We start from the raw sequence: 20,086 nt of genomic DNA, 5'->3' as shown, positions 1-20,086 counted from the left end.
TTATTGATCTTTCTACAGTTAGTTTACTTTAGAAATAGTTGTCATAGGTGTAGTGTCATAAAACCCTGCAGGGAAAGATTTAAATCAGTCAGGCTGCCCCCTCTTAAAGAGATAGTTAGGATGGTTTGGACTGTATGAGATGAGAGGAGTACCAACATGGAAGCTAAAAAGTAAATTGCAGTGGACAGGGTCTACAGCAAAAAATATTTTATCCACTTAAAAAAGGTCCACCTAAAAAGAATCAATTCCACTTCAAGTGTATGCTATATTTAAAATATTTTCCGTGCTTTAATTTTCGTCAGGCAGTCTTCTGTCTGTCTCCAAAGCAACTAGACTACTATGACAAAAACAGCAATTTTACCTTGCACAGCACAGGAGTTGCAGGTCTGCTGCTGCCTCGAGCTGTTAGTTTGTTTGTGTTATTGTGTTACTTTGGTGACTCTGAACTAAGTAACTGAGCAGAAGTCACACAATAGAATAACAAACTTTTTTAGTTGTCTACAATACCATTTGTTGTTGACCCTGTCTACAGCAGTGCAATGCCTTGCTTGTGTGCTGGTACTATACTATCTTCCGAACTATCCCTCTAACACATGTTGTTAGAGTCCTGGTTGATTTCAAAATCTTAGTTAATCGTTAATTTTACATGTTTTGGGGAAAGATCTATTAGTGGTATAAGTCATTAGTACGAAATGATCACATATGCATCGCAATAGTATTCACAAATATGGTTTAGACTTTAATAAGCACTAGGTTTCAAGAAATCCTTCTGAATAATTGCATTCAAACATCTAGTAAATCAATTGTAGATGCAAACATCTAATGAATTAGTTGAGGAAATTCTATGATTAATAGTCAATTGCCAGTTTCTTTAGTCAAGGACAAACCTAGTAAGTAGCGTGAAATATGTAACCTTAAAATATAGTGTTGGCATTTAATTATTTTAGTAGTATTGAACAGTCAAAAGTGAGTTAAAACGGTGATTTGACCAGTGACGCTGCAGGTGTTATCTGTTATCTTAGTGGAGGTTTTGGTCTGAGGTGTGCAGCTGTAACCTGAGTCCTTTATAGATGCCATCTCAGGAAGTTATTAAATATGCATCGTGTAGACTTGCACAACAGTGGAGAGAGGAAGGAGTGACAAAATGGCAGCAGCATGGAGCAAAATGTCTCGCCCTGCCAAACACAGTCACAGGCCCAGCCAAAATAGACGCAGATGAACACAAAGCAGAGGAAAAGATTAGCAGGCGGTACAACAGAAAAGGGAGAGACTGGAGCTGTAAAGACGCAGTGATAGTTTAAGTGCACTCAGGAGAATTCAAATGATGTGTGCAGAGAAAAAGCAGTGATATGATGACTGGTTTAGACCCAGAATGTGAGTTTGTTACTTGTGACCTGAACTGAGTGACCAGTAGAAGGAAGACAGATGGTGTTAGCAGGGATGATGACATTTGATTTTGTTATTTTCAGTCCGTCAGAAGCTATTAAAGACTTTGTTCGCAGGATGTGTAGGGAGCAATGAGGGAACAAGTAAGAACCTGCAGTGCAGAGTGAGTTGCTACTGTGCAAGGGTCCTACTAAGCCTGTCAAGGTGTGGTCATGCGTGGTCATGCCTGCCTTTACTTATCTGTGAAGCTCTTTGCTGTCTCTTTGATTCTGTCAGCACTAGTATACTCTGAAAATGAGGGAATATAAAGGATAATTAGTGAGACAAAAAGCAAGCAGAGAGGAGGGGGGGAATCTGATTAAAAGTTCTAATAAACGTGTTTGAGAGATGATAGGCAACAAGATTTCTCTGCTGCTCAGCGTCTTTGTCTCTGTATGAACAAATGTCCCTGCTGTCCCTGTGTTGCTGTTGTCCTATACCATTCTTTGTCTCTTTTTTTTGCCAGTTAAGGTCTTGTTTCTACTGTTCAAATGTTATCCAAAATGTTTGTCCCAGTGTCATTCTTCACCACCAGGATTTCTGGTCATCTGCAACATATGTGTTTGCGCACCTTTCCTTTTGAAAGGATTTGTTTTTAAGAAAAGAAGGACACTTTGACTTGTGTCTTTCTTGTCTTTACTGTGACCTGCAGGTTGGCTCTCATCGTGTCAAACTCTCAAGGGGATTTGAGGCAAATGCGCCAGCATTCGAAAGGTAATTAAAACATTCTGCTTGTGCATTTGTGTGTAGCTGGTTTATCTGACCTCCAACAGATTACCGCTCCTTTGAGGAACAGAGGAGACACCATAATGCCACGTCTCCTGCAGTTACTACCCGAGCCACAACAGAGAAAAGCTCTCCAGACTCTTGAAGGAGAAGATGTTAATTGAAGTGTGTCCTCAGAGGCCAGTTTATTGCAGGGAACAGAAAGGACACATTGGCAGCCCTTGATTAGCTGTCGACCTTAATAACCTGTATTTTACATTTATTGCTGACAGTTTCTTTTCAAAAGTCCTTCTGTGACTTTTTGTTCATCTCTTTTGGAAGTGAGGTGATTTGACAGTGTACTTACTTAAATGTGTGGGTCTGTGCATTAAAGCTTTTTATAAATCAGCAACAATAAAATTATTGAAATTCTTCACTTGCACATACATAGCATACAGATCCAGAGACTTATTTTATGCAGATTGTGTCTTCTCAGTTGTTGAATCCTTCCAAATCTCACTGAGAAAGTTGCAAAAATAGCTGTGCTGCAGCTTTGGATTGGATCTTTGATTAATCATGTTGCCGTAACTGGCAGTAAATTGTGGAGACCAGGTGGGCAGTGACAAATATGAGCCTCCTAGGAATCATCCTTATCTAAAACAACATTTGTCTTGTTTCTGCACAGAAAGTAGCTCAATGTTTGCGAGTATTACAATGTAATTTCGAGTGTAAATGCTCAAAAAAAATGCTCAAAAAAAGCTGTAAAAATGTATTCGTATACATTTTTTGTTATCAGGCTGACATACATTTTTTTGTTATCATAAGTCTGTGAATATTTTTGCCAGTTCATTTTAACTTTATGTTGGGCATTACATTTGAGAACAGACACATTACAGATGCTGGTCAGCAACAGAGCAGCATCTTTTTAGAACTGCTACTTTACTTAAGGACACTTAAGCCATGTGGATTGTCACTGGGACTAAACCCAGGCCCTCTAGAGGACAGATCAGTCTCAGAGCGGTCATTCTGGTCACTCGGTTCAAGGCAATATGTTGATAAACAGTTATGAAGACCATCAGCTGTACTTTAAATTGTAAACATCTTGGATTTGGCCAGGATGCAGGGCTGAACTCAGTAATAATATCAAGTTTCCCTCTGGTTAATAGTATCTTGAACATGTCAATACAAGCATGTCAGATGGTACACCATTTGTGTTTTGTCATGAATTAGTCATTTTTTCACACCAAGTAGTTGGCTCTGCAACTAGTTTTTTCTCAGTATCTGCCCAGATCAGGACTCATCCTTTGTTATAACCAGTCAGTTTTCTGCAGTGACAGCCTGATATGTCTCTGTTGAAGTTCTGTAGATAGTACAAGGCCAACAATAACATCTTTTTATAAACACAGTAACAGTAACCAGGTGTAGCTTCTGTCACCTTTTCTCTCAGTGGATGATGCTGCTGTTTCATGTCAATATATTAATCCAGAGGTTTTTAAAGTGAGAGGAGGGCCTCCATACAGATTCAGGGGAGGCTCAGTGAATGGAAGTGAAAAAATATTACATTAGTTGTTAAGAAGAGATCACACTGAATAGTCTAAATGTGTGTGATTTGCTTACAGAGACGGTTCAGAGATACTGTAATTTTGAGGAATTTTGCAGTTTTCCCTCTTTCAGTCAGAAACTAATAAATACCTTCGGACAGACCGTTTTTTTATATATCTGGTGTAGTCGGAAGTTATTTCAAACTGCAATATGAGGTTCTCCTGGGTCAATTGTTGGATGTTTATCTCTATAGGATCAAATAACAAGAGGTGCACGGATATGTCTTTATTTGTATCTGTTCAACCAACAAAACTACAAAGGCTGAAGGTTATTAAAGTCTCTCGTCTTGGCACTGTCCCTACTTTTGTCCCACCAGTTTCTTTGAAAAAACATAGGCCCTCCTAAGAAACTGTCCTACTAAGTACACCCTATGATAACGCCTCATGTCTTATGTAATGTATTTCCTCGGCTATTTAGATGCAAGTGTCACAGCTGAAGAAAGTATTGATGTATCGAAATACAAATAAGCTATAAGGCTTATGCAGATTTTGAATTCAGTGCAGATTCGTATTTCACCGCTGAGTCTGAAAAAGTTTAAATCCACATTTGTATGCCATCGTTGTCATTCTCCATTCAAAGTAATTTGCATTCCTTTCCCACACATTTATAAGTGACAGTTCAGTAAACAGAGGACTGTCAGTAGCTTTAAAATGCTGGGAGATACAAAACGATGTATTTTGTCTCTGTGCTGTAGAGGTGTGGCCCAGTAGTTGTGATGATGCTGTACTGCTGACTGATAAACTGAGAGGTCTTCTTTAACAAGCTTAAGCACTGGTTACAAGCATGAAATGTTTAATATTTTATGATGAATGTTGTTTTTTTTGTGCACAATTAGTCTGTGGTGTCATTTTAAACCTTAACAGTGCTTATTATGTGTGTATCTGTGTTGTCTAGACACTTCACTGCACTGCGGAGGTTGTATGGTAAACAGGTGATTGTCAACCTGCTTGGGAGTAAGGAAGGAGAACACATGCTCAGCAAAGCATTTCAGGTGAGAGGAACTGTTCTGTCCCTTTAAACTGATATGTACTGTAAGATAATTATCTGATGCTCCTAATGAAACAGATTTAGTCCAAAACAAAGTGGCATAAAAGTAGTCATAAAACGACAGAGGAAACATACTGTTGAGGTATAAAAGTACACTTCATTGATCAATATCAAAAGCTCTTTCACACACGTTCACTGCAGCTCTGCACTTCTCTAGATATTACCTGGACAAACTGTATGTGTGAATGCAAATGTCCACATTAGATGCCCCAGACTTACTCAACCAGCTCCCAAGTCCGAAATCCAGTTGAACCACATGTATGAATAGAGCAGCTCAGTGTCCTGAACGAGCGAATGGGTGTGCTGATGACGTTGCATGGTGTGCAGCTGCTTCCTACTCTTTTCTGCTTGCCTGTATATCACTTTCCACTCTATTTTATTTTCATACAAACTATCTGCTGATCAATATGAACCTACATGAGTCAATTTTTTACTTTACATTTTAATGCCTTTCTTCATCATCTGTGATGTGAGATCAGAGAACAGATTTCCACATAGTCAGAGAAAGATAAAGTGTGTGTCCAGTTATAAGATTTCAGTGCACCACAAAGCTTCTCATGTGGGGCAGTCAGACTGGAACCACCCTGCCCTTCATTTCTACCTTCCATCTCTGCTTCTATCCCAGTTAGTCAATTTTGAGACTGTTGATTGATTTTGAGACTAGTCTAGATGAGTTCCCCTCCTCCTTCTGCACACTCTACAGCCGCTACTCCTCACCAAAACCACACTGAGCATTTCTGACATGTGAGAACATGTCTGACAAGGACAGTCGCCTGTTTTGTGCTACATTTGTGCAAAGGCACATACGGACAATGTCCCAGTTCATTAGGTGGGGATTCAAATGCCAAAATTTCACTTTGTATGCTATACAATATGGTTCACAAGATGTCAGGCCATGTTTTCATCTAGTGTGGGCTGTGGGTGATTGACTAGCAAAGTGAACTAAATATTTAGTCATACAGTATATCTTTTCTATTAAAGAGGAAGAAAATCTGATAGTGTTAATAACTGTCAGCTGAGCCCTAGTTCCCAAAAAACAATACAGATGACAATCAAAGCCACAATCAAGCCATTAATGAATTCAAAGTATTGATGCTTCATAGTTACAGGAAACACATCTGGCATGAACACCGCTTTTGTATTCAGTTTGAATTTCTAGGAATAAATCCTCCTCTCTCTGTCACTCTCAGAGTCACCTGAAGGCATCAGAGCATGCAGCAGCAGTGAAAATGGTGAACTTTGACTACCATCAAAATGTGAAGGGAGGCAAGGCAGACAAACTCCACAGTGTCCTCAAACCCTACCTCAGCAAGTTCATAGAAGAGTGTGGCTTCTTCTACTACTCTGGAGAGACGGGCATCGCGAGGTGAGAAATCAATACAAACACCTATAAAGTAGTCTTCAGTTGTTGTTATTCCCTCTTAACATTGTAATGTGTCTCTGTAGGACTCAGGGTGGGACCATTAGGACCAACTGCCTGGACTGTCTGGATAGAACCAACAGTGTCCAGGCCTTTTTTGCCCTTGAGGTAGGAGTCTGATACAGTGTGCATCGTTTTGTTTTATTATAAACTTTTTAGTGATGACACTTTTAGTCTAACTCCCTGTTCCTCACCACACCAGATGTTGCCAAAGCAGCTGGAGGAGATGGGCCTGACAGAGAAACCCCAGCTGGTGGCCAGGTTCCAGGAGGTATTTAGGACCATGTGGTCTGCCAACGGAGACTCCATCAGTAAGATCTACGCAGGCACAGGCGCCCTGGATGGCAAGGCCAAGGTACACAATATGTTTACACTAAATACACACACAAATACATAAAGTTCACAGTAAATCACAATTTAACCATTGAGGCAAAAAGAGTAACATCTTTTCCACGACCACAGGATAAGACTTCTGGCATGGTTGTTTAAGTTAAGTTTAAGTTTAAATGAGAAGCTACTCACTAGTTAGGGTTAAATAACTTGCTGCCAGCTGAAACATATTAATCACAGCAGTAGTTCTTATGTATTTGCCTAGTTAAATCCAGGTGGTACAGTACAGTAAACCTGAGAGACGTTCCTAGTTTCTCACTAGTATGAACTCTCACCTAACTCATGACCAGTTAATCTCAGATTGAGCATGTTCACAGCTGCCTAATAACTGTATATGAAATCATGGAAAGGTGGTACAGTAATTGCCACAAATAGAAATGACACAAATGCTCACACAATGAATGTGAAAGCCCTGTGCAGTTTGTTGACAGAAGTTTGCAACTTGAGTTGTTACTGTGCACTTCAGCGATGTTCTGATATATTTTTTCCTTCCTGATACTGATTCTGATACCTGAACTTTGTGTATTATTAGTAGTAGTAGTTTTAATTGCTGTGTACTACTAACTCTTTGGATGTGATATGATTGCTATCATTGTTCTATGTCCTGGCTCAAGTTAAAAATGATGTGCTGCTGCTGGGAAGTAGCAGTCCTATTGCCAGACTAATGAATTAATAAATTATTATGATATTAAATCAGTGTATAGACTCACATACTTGCTGATACCAGGTCAAGTATTTTAGGCAGTATTGGAAGCATTTCCAACATTGGTATTGATATCAGACCAACCCTAGATATTTAACCATAAATGGCACCTTATAATGGGCATGCAGTGTCAGACTTCTGCATGAACTGTTGATCCTCTTCTGCATGTAGAACTGCGTGCTTCTGTTTCTTAACTCTTGTGTGCTGTCTCTTTCTGCTGTCCTCTGGACCTCTCTACCTGTGTGGTAAGTTTACAAGCCAGTTGATGTTGTTGTTGTTGTTGAGCTGTGGATCTATTTCTGGTGCAGTACTGATTTGAGTGTCTGTTGGGTAAATGATGATTAGGATGGAGGATGGGATAGGTGGGACGTCTTTATTTTATTTATAAAATTTGATTTTATTTCCCTTGAGGTATCTTGGTGATGCATTCTTCTTGACCTGGCAACTTTCTAAACCTCGATGGAGATCTCCTCTGACCAACAGGAATCTAGTTAAAAAGAAAAAGTTACAGTATCATTTCCAATTGTTATCTGGTAACATCTGCTGTCGTGATTGGATGAACCTGGAGTAATCAGATCAAAATTATCACCATGTGGCATTAAATCAAACTGTGTTGCACATCAATCAGGGAAAAATGAAGTTGCACCTTGTGAAGCAGGTTTGATTCTTCCTGGTCAGTTCAAAAATGTATGACTTGGATCTCTCTGATGTGGTCCTTCTTTTCTTCTCTTCTGTGGTTGGAGTGGGAGGTACAGACTTGGTTCATGTCAAGTGAGTGCCGCTAATAATTAAGGTGATTTTGTCTAATCCTTTTTTTATTTTTTGTGTGCCTGTCTATTTGTAGGCGGGGAAGCTAAAAGATGGAGCTCGTTCTGTGACGAGGACCATCCAGAACAACTTCTTTGACAGTTCAAAGCAGGAGGCCATAGACATCCTGAGGCTGGGCTCAACGCTCAACAGTGATCTGGCTGACAAAGCTCGAGCCCTGCTCACCACTTCCAGTCTTTACGGTAATTCTTCAAGACAGGGGTAATATGATATAATTATCTTACTGAGTCAACAGATCACATCTTGCCTAAAATATACTCATGAAAAGTGCAACAAAAGCAAGCCTTTGCTCTATATTATATGTCGCAACTCTATGTTTTGTAATTTTCCAGAATAGCTTTTCCTCTCTGCTCCACCAGAGGGAGAATTGTTTGAATATATTAACGAATTTTGACCCATATCTGTTGTAGCCCTGTTACTCTGCACAGTAGAAGGGTTTGTCTGCTCTGTGTCAAGTGGGAAACTGTAATCTCCGTGTGTCAGCTCTCTGTCCCAGTTAGATTAATGCTGACCAACTGCTCTGCTAGCATTATCTGTTGAAGCACTGGTTAACCCGCCCTTCTCTCCCTTCTCTCCCCCCGCCCCGCTCTTGCACACAATCTTAGTCACTGAGCCGGTCTTACAATCAGGTATAGTAACTGACAGACTGCCCCCCAGTGGATGGATCTTTACATCCCATCATACAGTTGTCTTATCATTTGTGTTTGATGCTCATTATTATTTATTCATACATAATAACAATATTGGTATTGGTGCAACTCTGTCTCTTGCATGTCATCAGACTTTTGCAATAGTGATTAAAAAAAGAAAGCAGATGCTGAATTTGCATTGAAACGTTACATTTGAGGGGAAATTTACAGACAGAAATCAGCCATTACCAATGTTGATTATTTGAGTGTTCTGTGTATTTCAGAAAGTCTGGTTTGTATCCTTTTTCCCATGTTTTAGAACATTGTTTCAGTCTCCCTTGTTTTTGGATGTTCTCCCATAGGTTTTGTTGTTTTTGATTAGTGTTTTCCCATTTTTGTTTCCCTGTATGTCACCCTTCCTGCACACACACTCACACATACTGGACCATTTGACACTCTAATCCCACACTCCTGTCCTCTACAGCCTCCCCAAGAGTATTGCTGGGGATGTGTCAGAACTACCACAAATACACAAGGCCCAAGCAGATCCGGGTGTGTGTCGGCACCTGGAATGTAAACGGGGGTAAACAGTTTCGCAGCATCGCTTTCCGCAACCAAACACTCAATGACTGGCTGCTGGATGCTCCAAAGAAGGCAGGACAACCTGAGTTCCAGGGTATGTTTGTGTTTATATATCTGCACAAGCAAAGTATTACAATTTTATGCAGAATCATTTTTCTCCCACAACCCTGAGTAAATAATGACAAGACACTGATATAGATAGAATGGTATGAGGAGTGGAAACAATTTAGTCTCCTTTAGTAACTACTGTGCAGGTACTGCTTACTGTAGCTGAGGTAGGAGCTTAATGGTTAACCACAGCTCAACTGACATTATTCAGACTGGGCATTTTCTAGGTGAATGCATTTATTTGTGAACAAGAGGAATCATAAGGGTGGGCCTCAGACGATTTTCAGATTTCAAAATGGGCTGTGGCATCTTAAAATTATAACACTTAGCACATAGATCATTGGGAAAACTAAATTAATTTTTTATTTAATTATTCTGCTATTCTGCTACGATTCTTATGTTAATATACCATTTTTGATCAGATAGTTATGTTGAACCTTGTGTATTTTTTTTCTCTTTACAGACAGCAAAGCCAACCCCATAGATATCTTTGCCATCGGTTTTGAGGAAATGGTTGAACTGAATGCTGGCAACATTGTCAGTGCGAGGTATGTGTGCAAGATTACTTCCTGAGATAGCTATCCTGTTTTTGTCACCTGTTTATGATTTTAAAGGTGGTTATTTCAGATCCTAAACTTTTTTCTGACAGTAATAAGATCATTAAGAATTAGGAACTGGGCTCCTAAAGCCTGATCTGACAAGGGTACTGTGATTTACTCAGTTGAGAATTCTTTTGGCTTTATATCTTGAAGAAGAACAAAAAGGGTTTTGGATCATTTCAAAACTCACTCTGACTCACTTTATGTTTCTGGCTTGTCTGAGCTTGTTTTTCTTTCATTTTCTGCACTGTGACACATCTTTCTGTTCTTGTCACAGCACTACTAACCAGAAACTTTGGGCAGCTGAGCTACAGAAAAACATATCACGGGACCACAAGTATGTGCTACTGGCTTCAGAGCAGCTGGTGGGAGTGTGTCTGTTTGTTTTCATCCGCCCTCAGCATGCACCCTTCATCAGGTAAGAAACTGTACACGTAGACATTTATCAAATAACACTGTAAATCACAGGTATGGTAACATGTATTAATCCACTTTCCAGGGATGTTGCTGTGGATACTGTGAAAACTGGAATGGGCGGAGCTACAGGCAATAAAGGAGGCGTGGCCATCCGCCTGCTGTTCCACACCACCAGCATCTGCTTCGTCTGCTCCCACTTTGCTGCTGGCCAATCACAGGTCAAGGAGAGGAATGATGACTACAGCGAGATCACACGCAGACTCAGCTTCCCCATGGTAATAACCATGGCATTAAAAAGTGAATTTTTTTGTACAAAAAGCACCTTTTTGCACGACGTAAGCATGACCATATCTATCTTGTCCTTGTCAGGGTCGTCTGCTCTACTCGCACGACTACGTTTTCTGGTGTGGAGACTTTAACTATCGAATCAGCCTGCCCAACGAGGAAGTTAAAGAGCTAATCAAACAGCAGAACTGGGATGCCTTGACAGCTGGGGACCAGCTGTTGGACCAGAAGAACGCTGGTTTGGTATGACCTGACCTACAACACACCTGCACACAAACCATTTTCCAGCCCTAATGGCTTTCACTTCCTCCAAACAGAAAACAGTGAACATGACATTGCTGCTCATAGCCCATTTTAATGCAGACATATCTTCAACAGGTGTTCCGAGGTTTTATTGAGGGGAAGTTAGATTTTGCCCCCACCTATAAGTATGACCTCTTCTCTGAGGATTATGACACCAGTGAGAAATGTCGCACACCAGCCTGGACCGACCGCATTCTCTGGAAGAGGAGGAAGTGGAACTTTGACAAAACAGGTAAGACGCAGAGCCACTGCACATAAGTCCAACCAGCCCAAGTAATCTCCTCCCTTCAATCTCAGACATCTAGACTGAAGACAGCATCACTACACGAGCAAAAATATGATTGCTATAGAGGTTGCGTTTTGTGTTGGATTTTCCAGTCCTGCAAACACTCACTTCACTGTGAGGAAATCCCACAGCATGCACTCCTTCTGCACCAGGGGTGCAGCTGCAACTACAATCCTCCAGTTCGTACCTCCTCAACACACTGTCAGCACCCAGATAGCAAGGCATGAGTACGGGGTCAAGGTCAGCAATGATGCCCACATGCTCCGAGGAGAATATTTTTCTGATAGATTTAGCTACTTCAATGATGTAATCTGTTTGACAGTGTTGTTTTCATCTGTCAAAATGATGGCCGGCCATTGTTAAAAAAATTGAATCAATATACGGTTAACATGACCCTTGTTTTTTGGTAGTGTTTTTGTGTTATGAACTTGCATATGACAGAACAGAGATCTGAACTTTCGAAACATAAGGATACTTAATATATTTGTGCACCTCTGTACATAAGTGCATTTGTGTGTGTTTTGCAGCTGAGGAGATGAATGTAGTTGGGGCAGCTTCTACATCTGGGGAGAATGAGGACGATCCAGATCATCCCTGGAGTGCTGGAACTCTCAAGTACTATGGCAGGGCTGAGCTTAAGACCTCAGATCACAGGTAGGATATGTCTATAAGACTGCTGCATTTCCTTCTTCTGCCACATCTGTGTTAAGTGGAATTGACTGATCCCCTAGATCCTGAATACAGCAATTGTGCACATAAATACTGTGCTATTTTTCTTTAATCTGTAATCACCATCCTCAACTTCTCCTGTCTTTCTTGAGGCCTGTGGTGTCAGTAATAGACGTGGACATTCTGGAGGTCGACCCAGAGGCTCGGCACCAGGTCTACAAAGATGTCATTGCCCTGCAGGGGCCGCCAGACGGCACCATCCTGGTGTCGCTCTGCTCCTCCGGCCCTGACGACTACTTTGATGATGCCCTCATAGACGAGCTGCTGGAAAAGTTTGCTCAATTTGGAGAAGTCATCCTCATCAGGTGAGCCTGATATCCCCAGCACACACACAACCAGACAGACAGAAGTGTATCACCTCCAGACAGTTAGACTGCATTGACACTGTCCTTGTTTATGCAGGTTTGTTGAGGAGAAGATGTGGGTGACTTTCCTGGAAGGTTACTCTGCTCTTGCTGCGCTGTCTCTCAGCGCTTCCACTGTAAGTCATCACTGACTGTATTACTTACTCTTGAGTACATACATATATGCTCTCATAAGTTATAACAATAAAATAATATGTAACAAATAATATGAAATGTGTATCCCTCACTATGGCATAAACTCAAAGTCACATAATTTTAGCCCTAATTTCAACCATGTGCTACATTTGAAGATGTCCACAGTCCCTTTTCCAGTGGACAAAAAACCCTCACTAACATAAGGCATTTGTCTTCAGTGGTAAATGCTACAATCGGTATTCACACCTCGATCAAATGACTCAGCGGTAGTCACATGTATTTATCAGTTCCAGCTCCAGTTGACAGTGATGGAAACATGAGGACAAGCCAATTTTCGCTCCTTTTTCCACACAGTGCAATAAAGGATTGTAACTTCTGGGACTCTTTGTCATCTCAGCCTTATTCCACAGATCTCTGTTCAAGCAGCGCTCTAACATCTTTCCAAATCAGTCAGCACTGAGTTTGAAGGAGAGACTAAAGTAAAACATAAAAAATATAACCATTGGCCCCCATGTTGCTTCCTACTGTTTACTACCCTGTTTTCTGGCATGTTTGTTACATCAAAAAAAAGAGAGAAACACAAACCTGTATACAAGCAATGGGAAAGGAGTCAATCACCTATTTTCAGTGGGTTTACATGCATTTACAAAATCCACATGAACGTGTTAATTTTGGTGTAAAAATGATATATGTCTCTTGGTTACATGGTAGGTTCTTGGCAAAGTGATTGACATCCGTCTGAAGAGTCCAGGCTGGATCAAGAGTCTGGAGGAGGAGATGAGCGTGGAGAGGATCTGTGGAAGCATTCCCACCTCAGCCAGCTCCACCCTGCTCGCTGAGGACACGGACGTGGGCGACGATGATTATGACATGGAAGGTGAGGAGTGACAAGCAGTCCCAATCCTTATTCACAAAAAATGCATATTATGATTGCCAGTATATGTTCATTTTTATCATTAATCTTCTGTATCAGGTGATGTGGATGATGAGGTGGAGGAGATTCTTCCCCAGCACCTTCAGCCTGGAGCCGGCTCTGGCCCCGGATCCAGCCCTCTCCCCTCCCCACGCAGCAGTCCCTGTCCCTCACCCACCCATGGAGAACCTTCGGTCCCCAGCAGGCCTAGTCGCGGACAACCTGCCCGACCTTCACAAGGTAAATGCAGCATGATGCACACCTGGTTGCTGAAAGTACAGTCCAATCATATGTGCAGGCTCCAGTCTTTGGAATATAAATAATTTTGTTCTGTTTGTAATGCATGGAAGCAGATTTAAGCCCATCATCAATGAGGAGAGAAATTTCAGGTAAAATGTGTGATGAATAAATCTCTGTGTAGTGTTAGAAGGCCTGTGGTGTGACTTACAGTAAACTACTCATTTCCTCTTGTTTTATCTTGCAGTATGGAAATGTGTGCTGTGTTTGTTTGCGCTTTGACTTAAAGAAATAGGGCACATAAATGGTTATGTGTTTGACCAGTGTGATTTGTCAAAGAAAATAATCTGTTTATGTTTTTTTAACATTTAAGCCATTAAGACATGTTTTTTTTCCAGAAAAAATATTTTTTCTTTTTACATATAACCAAGGTACATAGAAAGGAATTAAACACCCAAAAGGATAATGAAACAACCCATATCAATATCATATAAATTTGCACGTTTTTTTCCTTCCAGGGCCTCCTGTTGACTTCCAGCCTGGTGCCCCCACATCTCAAAGCGTTGAGCCCAAACGCCCACCTCCCCCTCGTCCTCAAGCCCCTCCAGCCAGACCGGCACCCCCTCAACGCCCACCGCCACCTTCAGGTAAAGTATCATCCTTATCCTTCTTGTATACAGATGACTTAAGTCATAGTTTCTGACATCTGATCATAGAAATATAACCTGCAAACTTAGTCTGAGCATTTAAATAAAATCCTACATTGAGAGTGTGGATATTAATTTTTCAGCATGTTATGGTATGAGATACTTTAGGCAGGTGTTAACATTTTCACCTTTATCCCACTGCTTCATCTCCTTCCTGAAGGAGGCATGAGCCCTCTGCCAGTTAGAAGGGAGTCTGCAGGTAAAGTGATTGCTGTGGAATTGTGTGTTTATGTGCTTACATTGCTGAAGCATTTAAAATAGTGGCTGCTGTTTTCCATGTGACGCTACACACAGAGAAGCACATTTCATTCGTGCTGATTTAGTAAGGTGTCATCATCGATAATCCAGTGAAACACGTACAATAGCTCAACTGTCGTACAGGTGTTCATGATAGGAAACCCTGACTTTGGCCCTCATATATGATTGTTGACAGTTTTACTGCAGTATTTCAGATCATGCTTTGCGTTAATGTCTCTCGACTCATCGTTTTGACTTTGCACAGCCTGCCCACAAATTTGATTTAGCTTATTAGAGGTGTCCATTCAGGCATTTGCTTTGGAAAGTGGTGTTTTCACTGGGCATAGTACAACTAAAGTTAGTCTGCAATTAATTGTATGATACTTGAATTTTAAAAAGTATATTTATTCACTTACATATTATCATGACAAGGGCTGGGGTTTTTGGTTGACGTAATCGACATCATCAACGTCATCACTTATTATTTGCATAATGTGCGTCGACATGTTGCTATGAACTGCTGTGCCTAGCAGAGTCTCGTCGTGATCATCTAAAGTGCAGGAGTATTTTAGAAAAAGATGCAAAAGTTTGGCTCTTTTTTAGCTCCACAAACTAGACATGTCTTAACACAGCAGGTCAGCTGCTCTGCACGAGTGCTGGAAGTGAAGCACTGAGCACTCTGCCCCCCTCCTGCAGCAGCGAAGCAGCAGCATCGCCATGTTTACTTCTGACTTAAGATAGATTTTCTAGATGTTTCTTCATTGCTCCATTGTTTAAAGTGATGTCTGCACCGCTGCTGTTACCTTTACACCATGAGTCACATCAGTGTCGGCTGTTTTATACCTTTATACGTTAAAAACATTTCAGACTGTCTGTAATTCATTTCAATTACTTTCCTCGCCCCACACTGATGCAAAAATACACTGCTAATGATCCTGCTTAAAACTTAAACTGGTTATGACATGGATTTATTTCTCTTGAGTGATATGCAGGATCATTAGTTAGTTAGTTAGTTAGTATTTTTGCATCAGTGTGGGGTGAGGAAAGTAATTGAAATGAATTACAGACAGTCTGAAATGTTAGTTTTTAACATATAAAGATATATTAAAAAATTAGATAAGTTTTCAATATTTGTTTTAGGTAAATGAATTATTACACGAATCAAATAATAAAAAGAATAATTGTCACATTCATTGATAAATTCATCATTAGATCATCGTTGGATTAATTGTATAAAAAATTATCGTTAGGTGCACCCTTATCATGATGTGAACCCTCTCCCACACCTGACTGGGTGTACACATCCCTTGGCTGTCCTGGATGTTTCAACTTGTTAAACATGGGATGGTTTCAAAACAATCCACCCAAATTGGTCTCAGAAGTGGAACTCTGCCATACAGTTGCAGTATCATGCCCATACCTTGGTCAAACTACACGACTTTCCAAGTGTTCAGATCACTGTGAATCTTCAAACTACTTTATACCCTTAAAAGTAATACTACTATTTTGGAAACACTTTGGCTATTTTTTCTATATTTGGGCTTTTCTGGCTGCTCTTCCCTCTCTCCTTTGCATCTCCTCTCCTCCCTCAGCCCATGTCCGCTCTCACTGGCTGTAGCTGGTTGTATGGCTCCCCAACTCATCCCTGACATGACCAGATATAAAACCTGTTTGATATCTTTTGGGCATCAGCAAGCTTAAGATTGTGTCTTTCAACAGTGCACACATAGCGATAGGGATTGAGTATCGATTTGCCTGTGATGTGGGAGCGTTTGACAGCGTTCTCCAAAAACCGTCACCAAGAGGAAAATCAGGGCTACAATTTTTTAGTGGGAACACGACATTAGGTGAAAAACACCTGGACTAAGTACATGCTCATGAGGTTGTTAAGTTAGGAGTTGGTGAATGATCACTTCGGTCAAGTTCAAAATGAAGTACCTCTGCTGCATCATCTAATCACTCCATAAAAAATGTGATTTTTTAATAGTATTTCAAAATATTGCTCCCTGCTGTGGTACATCTGTGAGTGCTGTAAGAGTGTTATTACCTCTGTTGCCCTGTTATTGTTGCCCTAATTTGAATTTAATTACTGTGGGAGTAGCTGGCAGGTCATGATGTATTTTTTTAATATTGTGCCACAAACACTGCTGCAGCTAAAAATCTTTTATTTTTAATCTATCATTGTTTGTTATATCCTGCTGTACTTTATTTTGAAAACACTGTTTCCCTTCTTTGACTTAAAGACTGTGGGGTGGTTCCCAGCCCACTGCTTGGTAGGAGAGGCAGTGAAGGTAACTGGCAGCGTGTCTTTAAATGTCATCTAATCCCTGTAGTATTACACCCAGTCATCAATGTTATTGGTGCTTTTCTGACATTGATGAGTCACTGTTGACCAATTCTGCATCATTGTGGACCATGTTAGTTGTGTTTGTATGTGTGGGAGAGATGTGTCTGGTAAACGGTTTTGCTTATTTAAATTCAAAATAAGCAGAATGCAAGTACCAAAGAGATTTAAGGGCTAGAGAGACCACATACACTCTCACAATTACTTTGCCACTGGTGGTTAATTCAGACTTCCAGATGTCTTTTTTTTTATTAATTGTTTATTAAATTAATTCCCAACTATTTTGATAATCAGTTAATGGGTTTGAGTAATTTTTCAAGGAGGCAAAAGTGAGAATTCTCTGATTATAACTTGTGAATATTTTCAGGTTTCTTTAGTCTTTCATGACAGTAAACTGGGAAAACTGACAGTAATCTTTGGGTTGTCGACAAGACATTTGAGGATGTCATTTTGGGCTTTGGGAAACACAGATTGACATTTTTCACTATGTTCTGACAGTTTACAGACCAAACAACTATTAATCGAATAATCAACAAAATAATTGACCACTTAATCATCTATGAAAATAATTGTTAGTTGCAGCCCAACAAAATTTCCTCTTCCTGATTTAATATTGAGCTGTGGCTTTAAGTGTAATACATCCCCACCAATTAGTGACAAGTGTTACACGGTAATAAAAATAACAGAAAATGGGGGAAGGTATTTTTCTTAATGAGACTTCTTGTTTTGTTTTGTTTTTTTATTGTAAAAATTAGCATTAGGGGCTGAAAGTAAGTATCACAGTTTGTGCAAGAGGGAAGATATGCATCGAAACAATGTTACTTTAATCTGTTATATCATTATAATTAGAGCCCAACTGATATGGGATTTTCGAGACAGATTTTAGTGAGTAAAGATTCACAGATTACCATTATGGTGGCTGAAATAGTGATTTTTTTTTAGCTGGAATAAAAACAGCCCTAGACCTATTCTGTGGGCATTGTGCATATATAGTCAATTGCTGACTATTTTAAGACTGTCAGGCAGTTAGGGGCAAGTTGTAAAACAAGAAACATCTTCTCAGCAATTAGACCTGCCAGGCAAGTCCTCTTGTCCTCATAAAAATTCTCCATTGTGCTAAATTGAAATCATTCCATGCATAGTTTTCTGCATTTTATGTTCTGTAAAAAATGTTTTTGTATCAGTAAGCATATGCTGATATTGGTATATCTGTTTATAGACCCATATCTGACCCGTATATCGGATGACTGATATATCAGGCTCTAATTATAATGGGGAGTAATGATGTTACACACATTACAGAGACCATCTGACTCAAACAGTTCCATATAATGAGGAACACGATACTTCACATGCATGCCCTTTTTCATTATGGACTGAACAAGTATTGATTTGGTGATTATAGTCTTTTAATAACAGGGGAGATGAAGTGAGTTAAAGGGAAATCCCTTTGGTCCAGACTTAAAATGGTCTTAAAGTCAGCTCAGCTACACTAATCCAACGTGATTAGTGGAGAAAATCCACCTCAGGCAGGTAGATATTCAAACTCACAGCATCTCAGGCTTCCTTGCTCTGCTGCATTATTTCCACCACACGCTATTCCTAGTGCTCCTTGTAAAGTGTTGTCATTGGGAACACCTGCTGCTCCGTGTTACCAAGTTGTGTGTAACATTAATGTGGTTTGGTTTCCTTTGTGCTGCAAAGGACCAAAAAGCCCCGCTCTTCCTCGGCCAGATGCTGCTGCAGGTGAGTGCCACAAAGCATGAAGTAGCCTCACTTGGCATTAATGCACCAATGAAAACAGAGCATTGTTCCACAGTTATGTAGGTTTTTATATTTCCCACGAAAGCCCATTTTAGTGTGGAGTTTTCTTGCACTTTTTGTGAGTGATATGGAGCTGCTATTATCCCTGTGTGTGTACTGTAATCCTGTGTTATGTGTTTATTCCCTGACACAAATTAAGCCTACCCCCAGGGTGGAGAATAGGGTTTGGTTGCTTAGCCTGCTGGTGACTTGGCTTGTCTTCAAGTGACCCATTTGTATGGTGTGTGTGTGTGTGGTTAGCTGAATCCCTCCGTCACAGTAAGGATGTGTGTGGTTAGCAGGGTAGACTTACGTTTGGTGACTGTACAGGGAAGAACTACACAGAAGCAGACATCTAAGTCGCGTGGGAACATGTTCACAGGCTATGAGAGGGGTTCAGCATGAGAATAGTGAAAGAAGAGGTGTGTGGTAAGCAGTTGGCTCACAGAACAAGGCCTGCCTCTGCTCGAGACCTCCTGCAGCTCAGGAATGACTGAGTCATCATTAATAATGAAGTCAGCCAAGGGGAATTTTGTCTGTCGTAGGCAGGGGTGGGCTTGCAGTGTACTATACCTTATATTATTATATTTCCCAAGGCCCACATGATTAATACAGGATAGTAATAAACATTTGTGTTACTAATGTCACTGGTTTGTCTGTGTTAACTCTTTCAGGTCGAGGCCAGACAGCAGTGGGAGCTCCTGGACCTGGAGGCGCTACCAGACCGGTGAGTTTACAACTCTGTTTATCCTTATTTCTTCTATTGATTTTTCTCTTAGCAGTCGGCCCCTGCTGACCATTAGAAAGAGGATTAAGGCACTTTCATTTCTGCTTCACTTTTCATACAGTCTGTGCCTTTTATCCCAATAGTTAATTTCTCCCTATTTTCTATTTCTTCTTTGTCATCCAGAATATCCCTCCTCGAGCTGGGGTAATCAGCATGCCCCCTCAGTCTCGTCCGCCACCTCCTTCTCACCCTGGAGCACCCAGACCCATCCCAGAGGTGCATCCCGGGGCCCCTCGGCCCATAGCAGACACCCACCCTGGAGCCCCGAGACCTGTGCCCAGTGCACAGGCCAAACCGACTGACCTGCCTCTGGGTAAGGAAATGAGTTTTTGCACAGTGTGTAATATACTACATTATGAAAATTACAGTGTTTTTATTTTTTGATTATTTTAAATGGGGTTGTATCAGTTTGGAGAAGCAGAAAGCAGTACCAGCATAGAAGCCAAGTAATCTGCTGCTGTGGACAGGGTCCATAGCAAAACATATTTCAGCAGTTTAAG

At 40.7% G+C, this 20,086-nt stretch overlaps 1 protein-coding gene across 12 annotated transcripts in view; it reads left to right on the top strand.

Moving 5' to 3' along the window:
* synj1 (synaptojanin 1) overlaps nt 1-20,086 on the top strand; it is a 34,883-nt gene that overhangs the window by 9,350 nt on the left and 5,447 nt on the right. For 3 of the 12 annotated variants that reach the window (XM_084731300.1, XM_084731301.1, XM_084731312.1), the window contains exons 7-30: nt 2,078-2,139; nt 4,627-4,723; nt 5,970-6,145; nt 6,226-6,307; nt 6,402-6,554; nt 8,137-8,302; nt 8,726-8,749; nt 9,234-9,425; nt 9,903-9,987; nt 10,316-10,456; nt 10,538-10,730; nt 10,825-10,983; nt 11,119-11,275; nt 11,857-11,983; nt 12,151-12,363; nt 12,461-12,539; nt 13,270-13,435; nt 13,532-13,711; nt 13,822-13,860; nt 14,227-14,355; nt 14,576-14,614; nt 18,701-18,742; nt 19,474-19,526; nt 19,710-19,899. In XM_084731300.1, the coding sequence (XP_084587426.1) occupies nt 2,078-2,139; nt 4,627-4,723; nt 5,970-6,145; nt 6,226-6,307; nt 6,402-6,554; nt 8,137-8,302; nt 8,726-8,749; nt 9,234-9,425; nt 9,903-9,987; nt 10,316-10,456; nt 10,538-10,730; nt 10,825-10,983; nt 11,119-11,275; nt 11,857-11,983; nt 12,151-12,363; nt 12,461-12,539; nt 13,270-13,435; nt 13,532-13,711; nt 13,822-13,860; nt 14,227-14,355; nt 14,576-14,614; nt 18,701-18,742; nt 19,474-19,526; nt 19,710-19,899 (2,944 nt within the window). The remainder of the gene's footprint in view (nt 1-2,077; nt 2,140-4,626; nt 4,724-5,969; nt 6,146-6,225; nt 6,308-6,401; nt 6,555-8,136; nt 8,303-8,725; nt 8,750-9,233; nt 9,426-9,902; nt 9,988-10,315; nt 10,457-10,537; nt 10,731-10,824; nt 10,984-11,118; nt 11,276-11,856; nt 11,984-12,150; nt 12,364-12,460; nt 12,540-13,269; nt 13,436-13,531; nt 13,712-13,821; nt 13,861-14,226; nt 14,356-14,575; nt 14,615-18,700; nt 18,743-19,473; nt 19,527-19,709; nt 19,900-20,086) is intronic. The other 9 variants (XM_084731304.1, XM_084731303.1, XM_084731309.1 and 6 more) reach the window with 9 other exon arrangements.

Source organism: Lutjanus erythropterus, chromosome 11, assembly GCF_056507025.1.
Source record: "Lutjanus erythropterus isolate fLutEry1 chromosome 11, fLutEry1.hap2, whole genome shotgun sequence".
In the NCBI taxonomy this organism is placed as follows: domain Eukaryota; kingdom Metazoa; phylum Chordata; class Actinopteri; order Lutjaniformes; family Lutjanidae; genus Lutjanus; species Lutjanus erythropterus.
The sequence above is the reverse complement of the archived record's forward strand: the minus strand, read 5'-3'. Positions and strand labels throughout refer to the sequence as shown.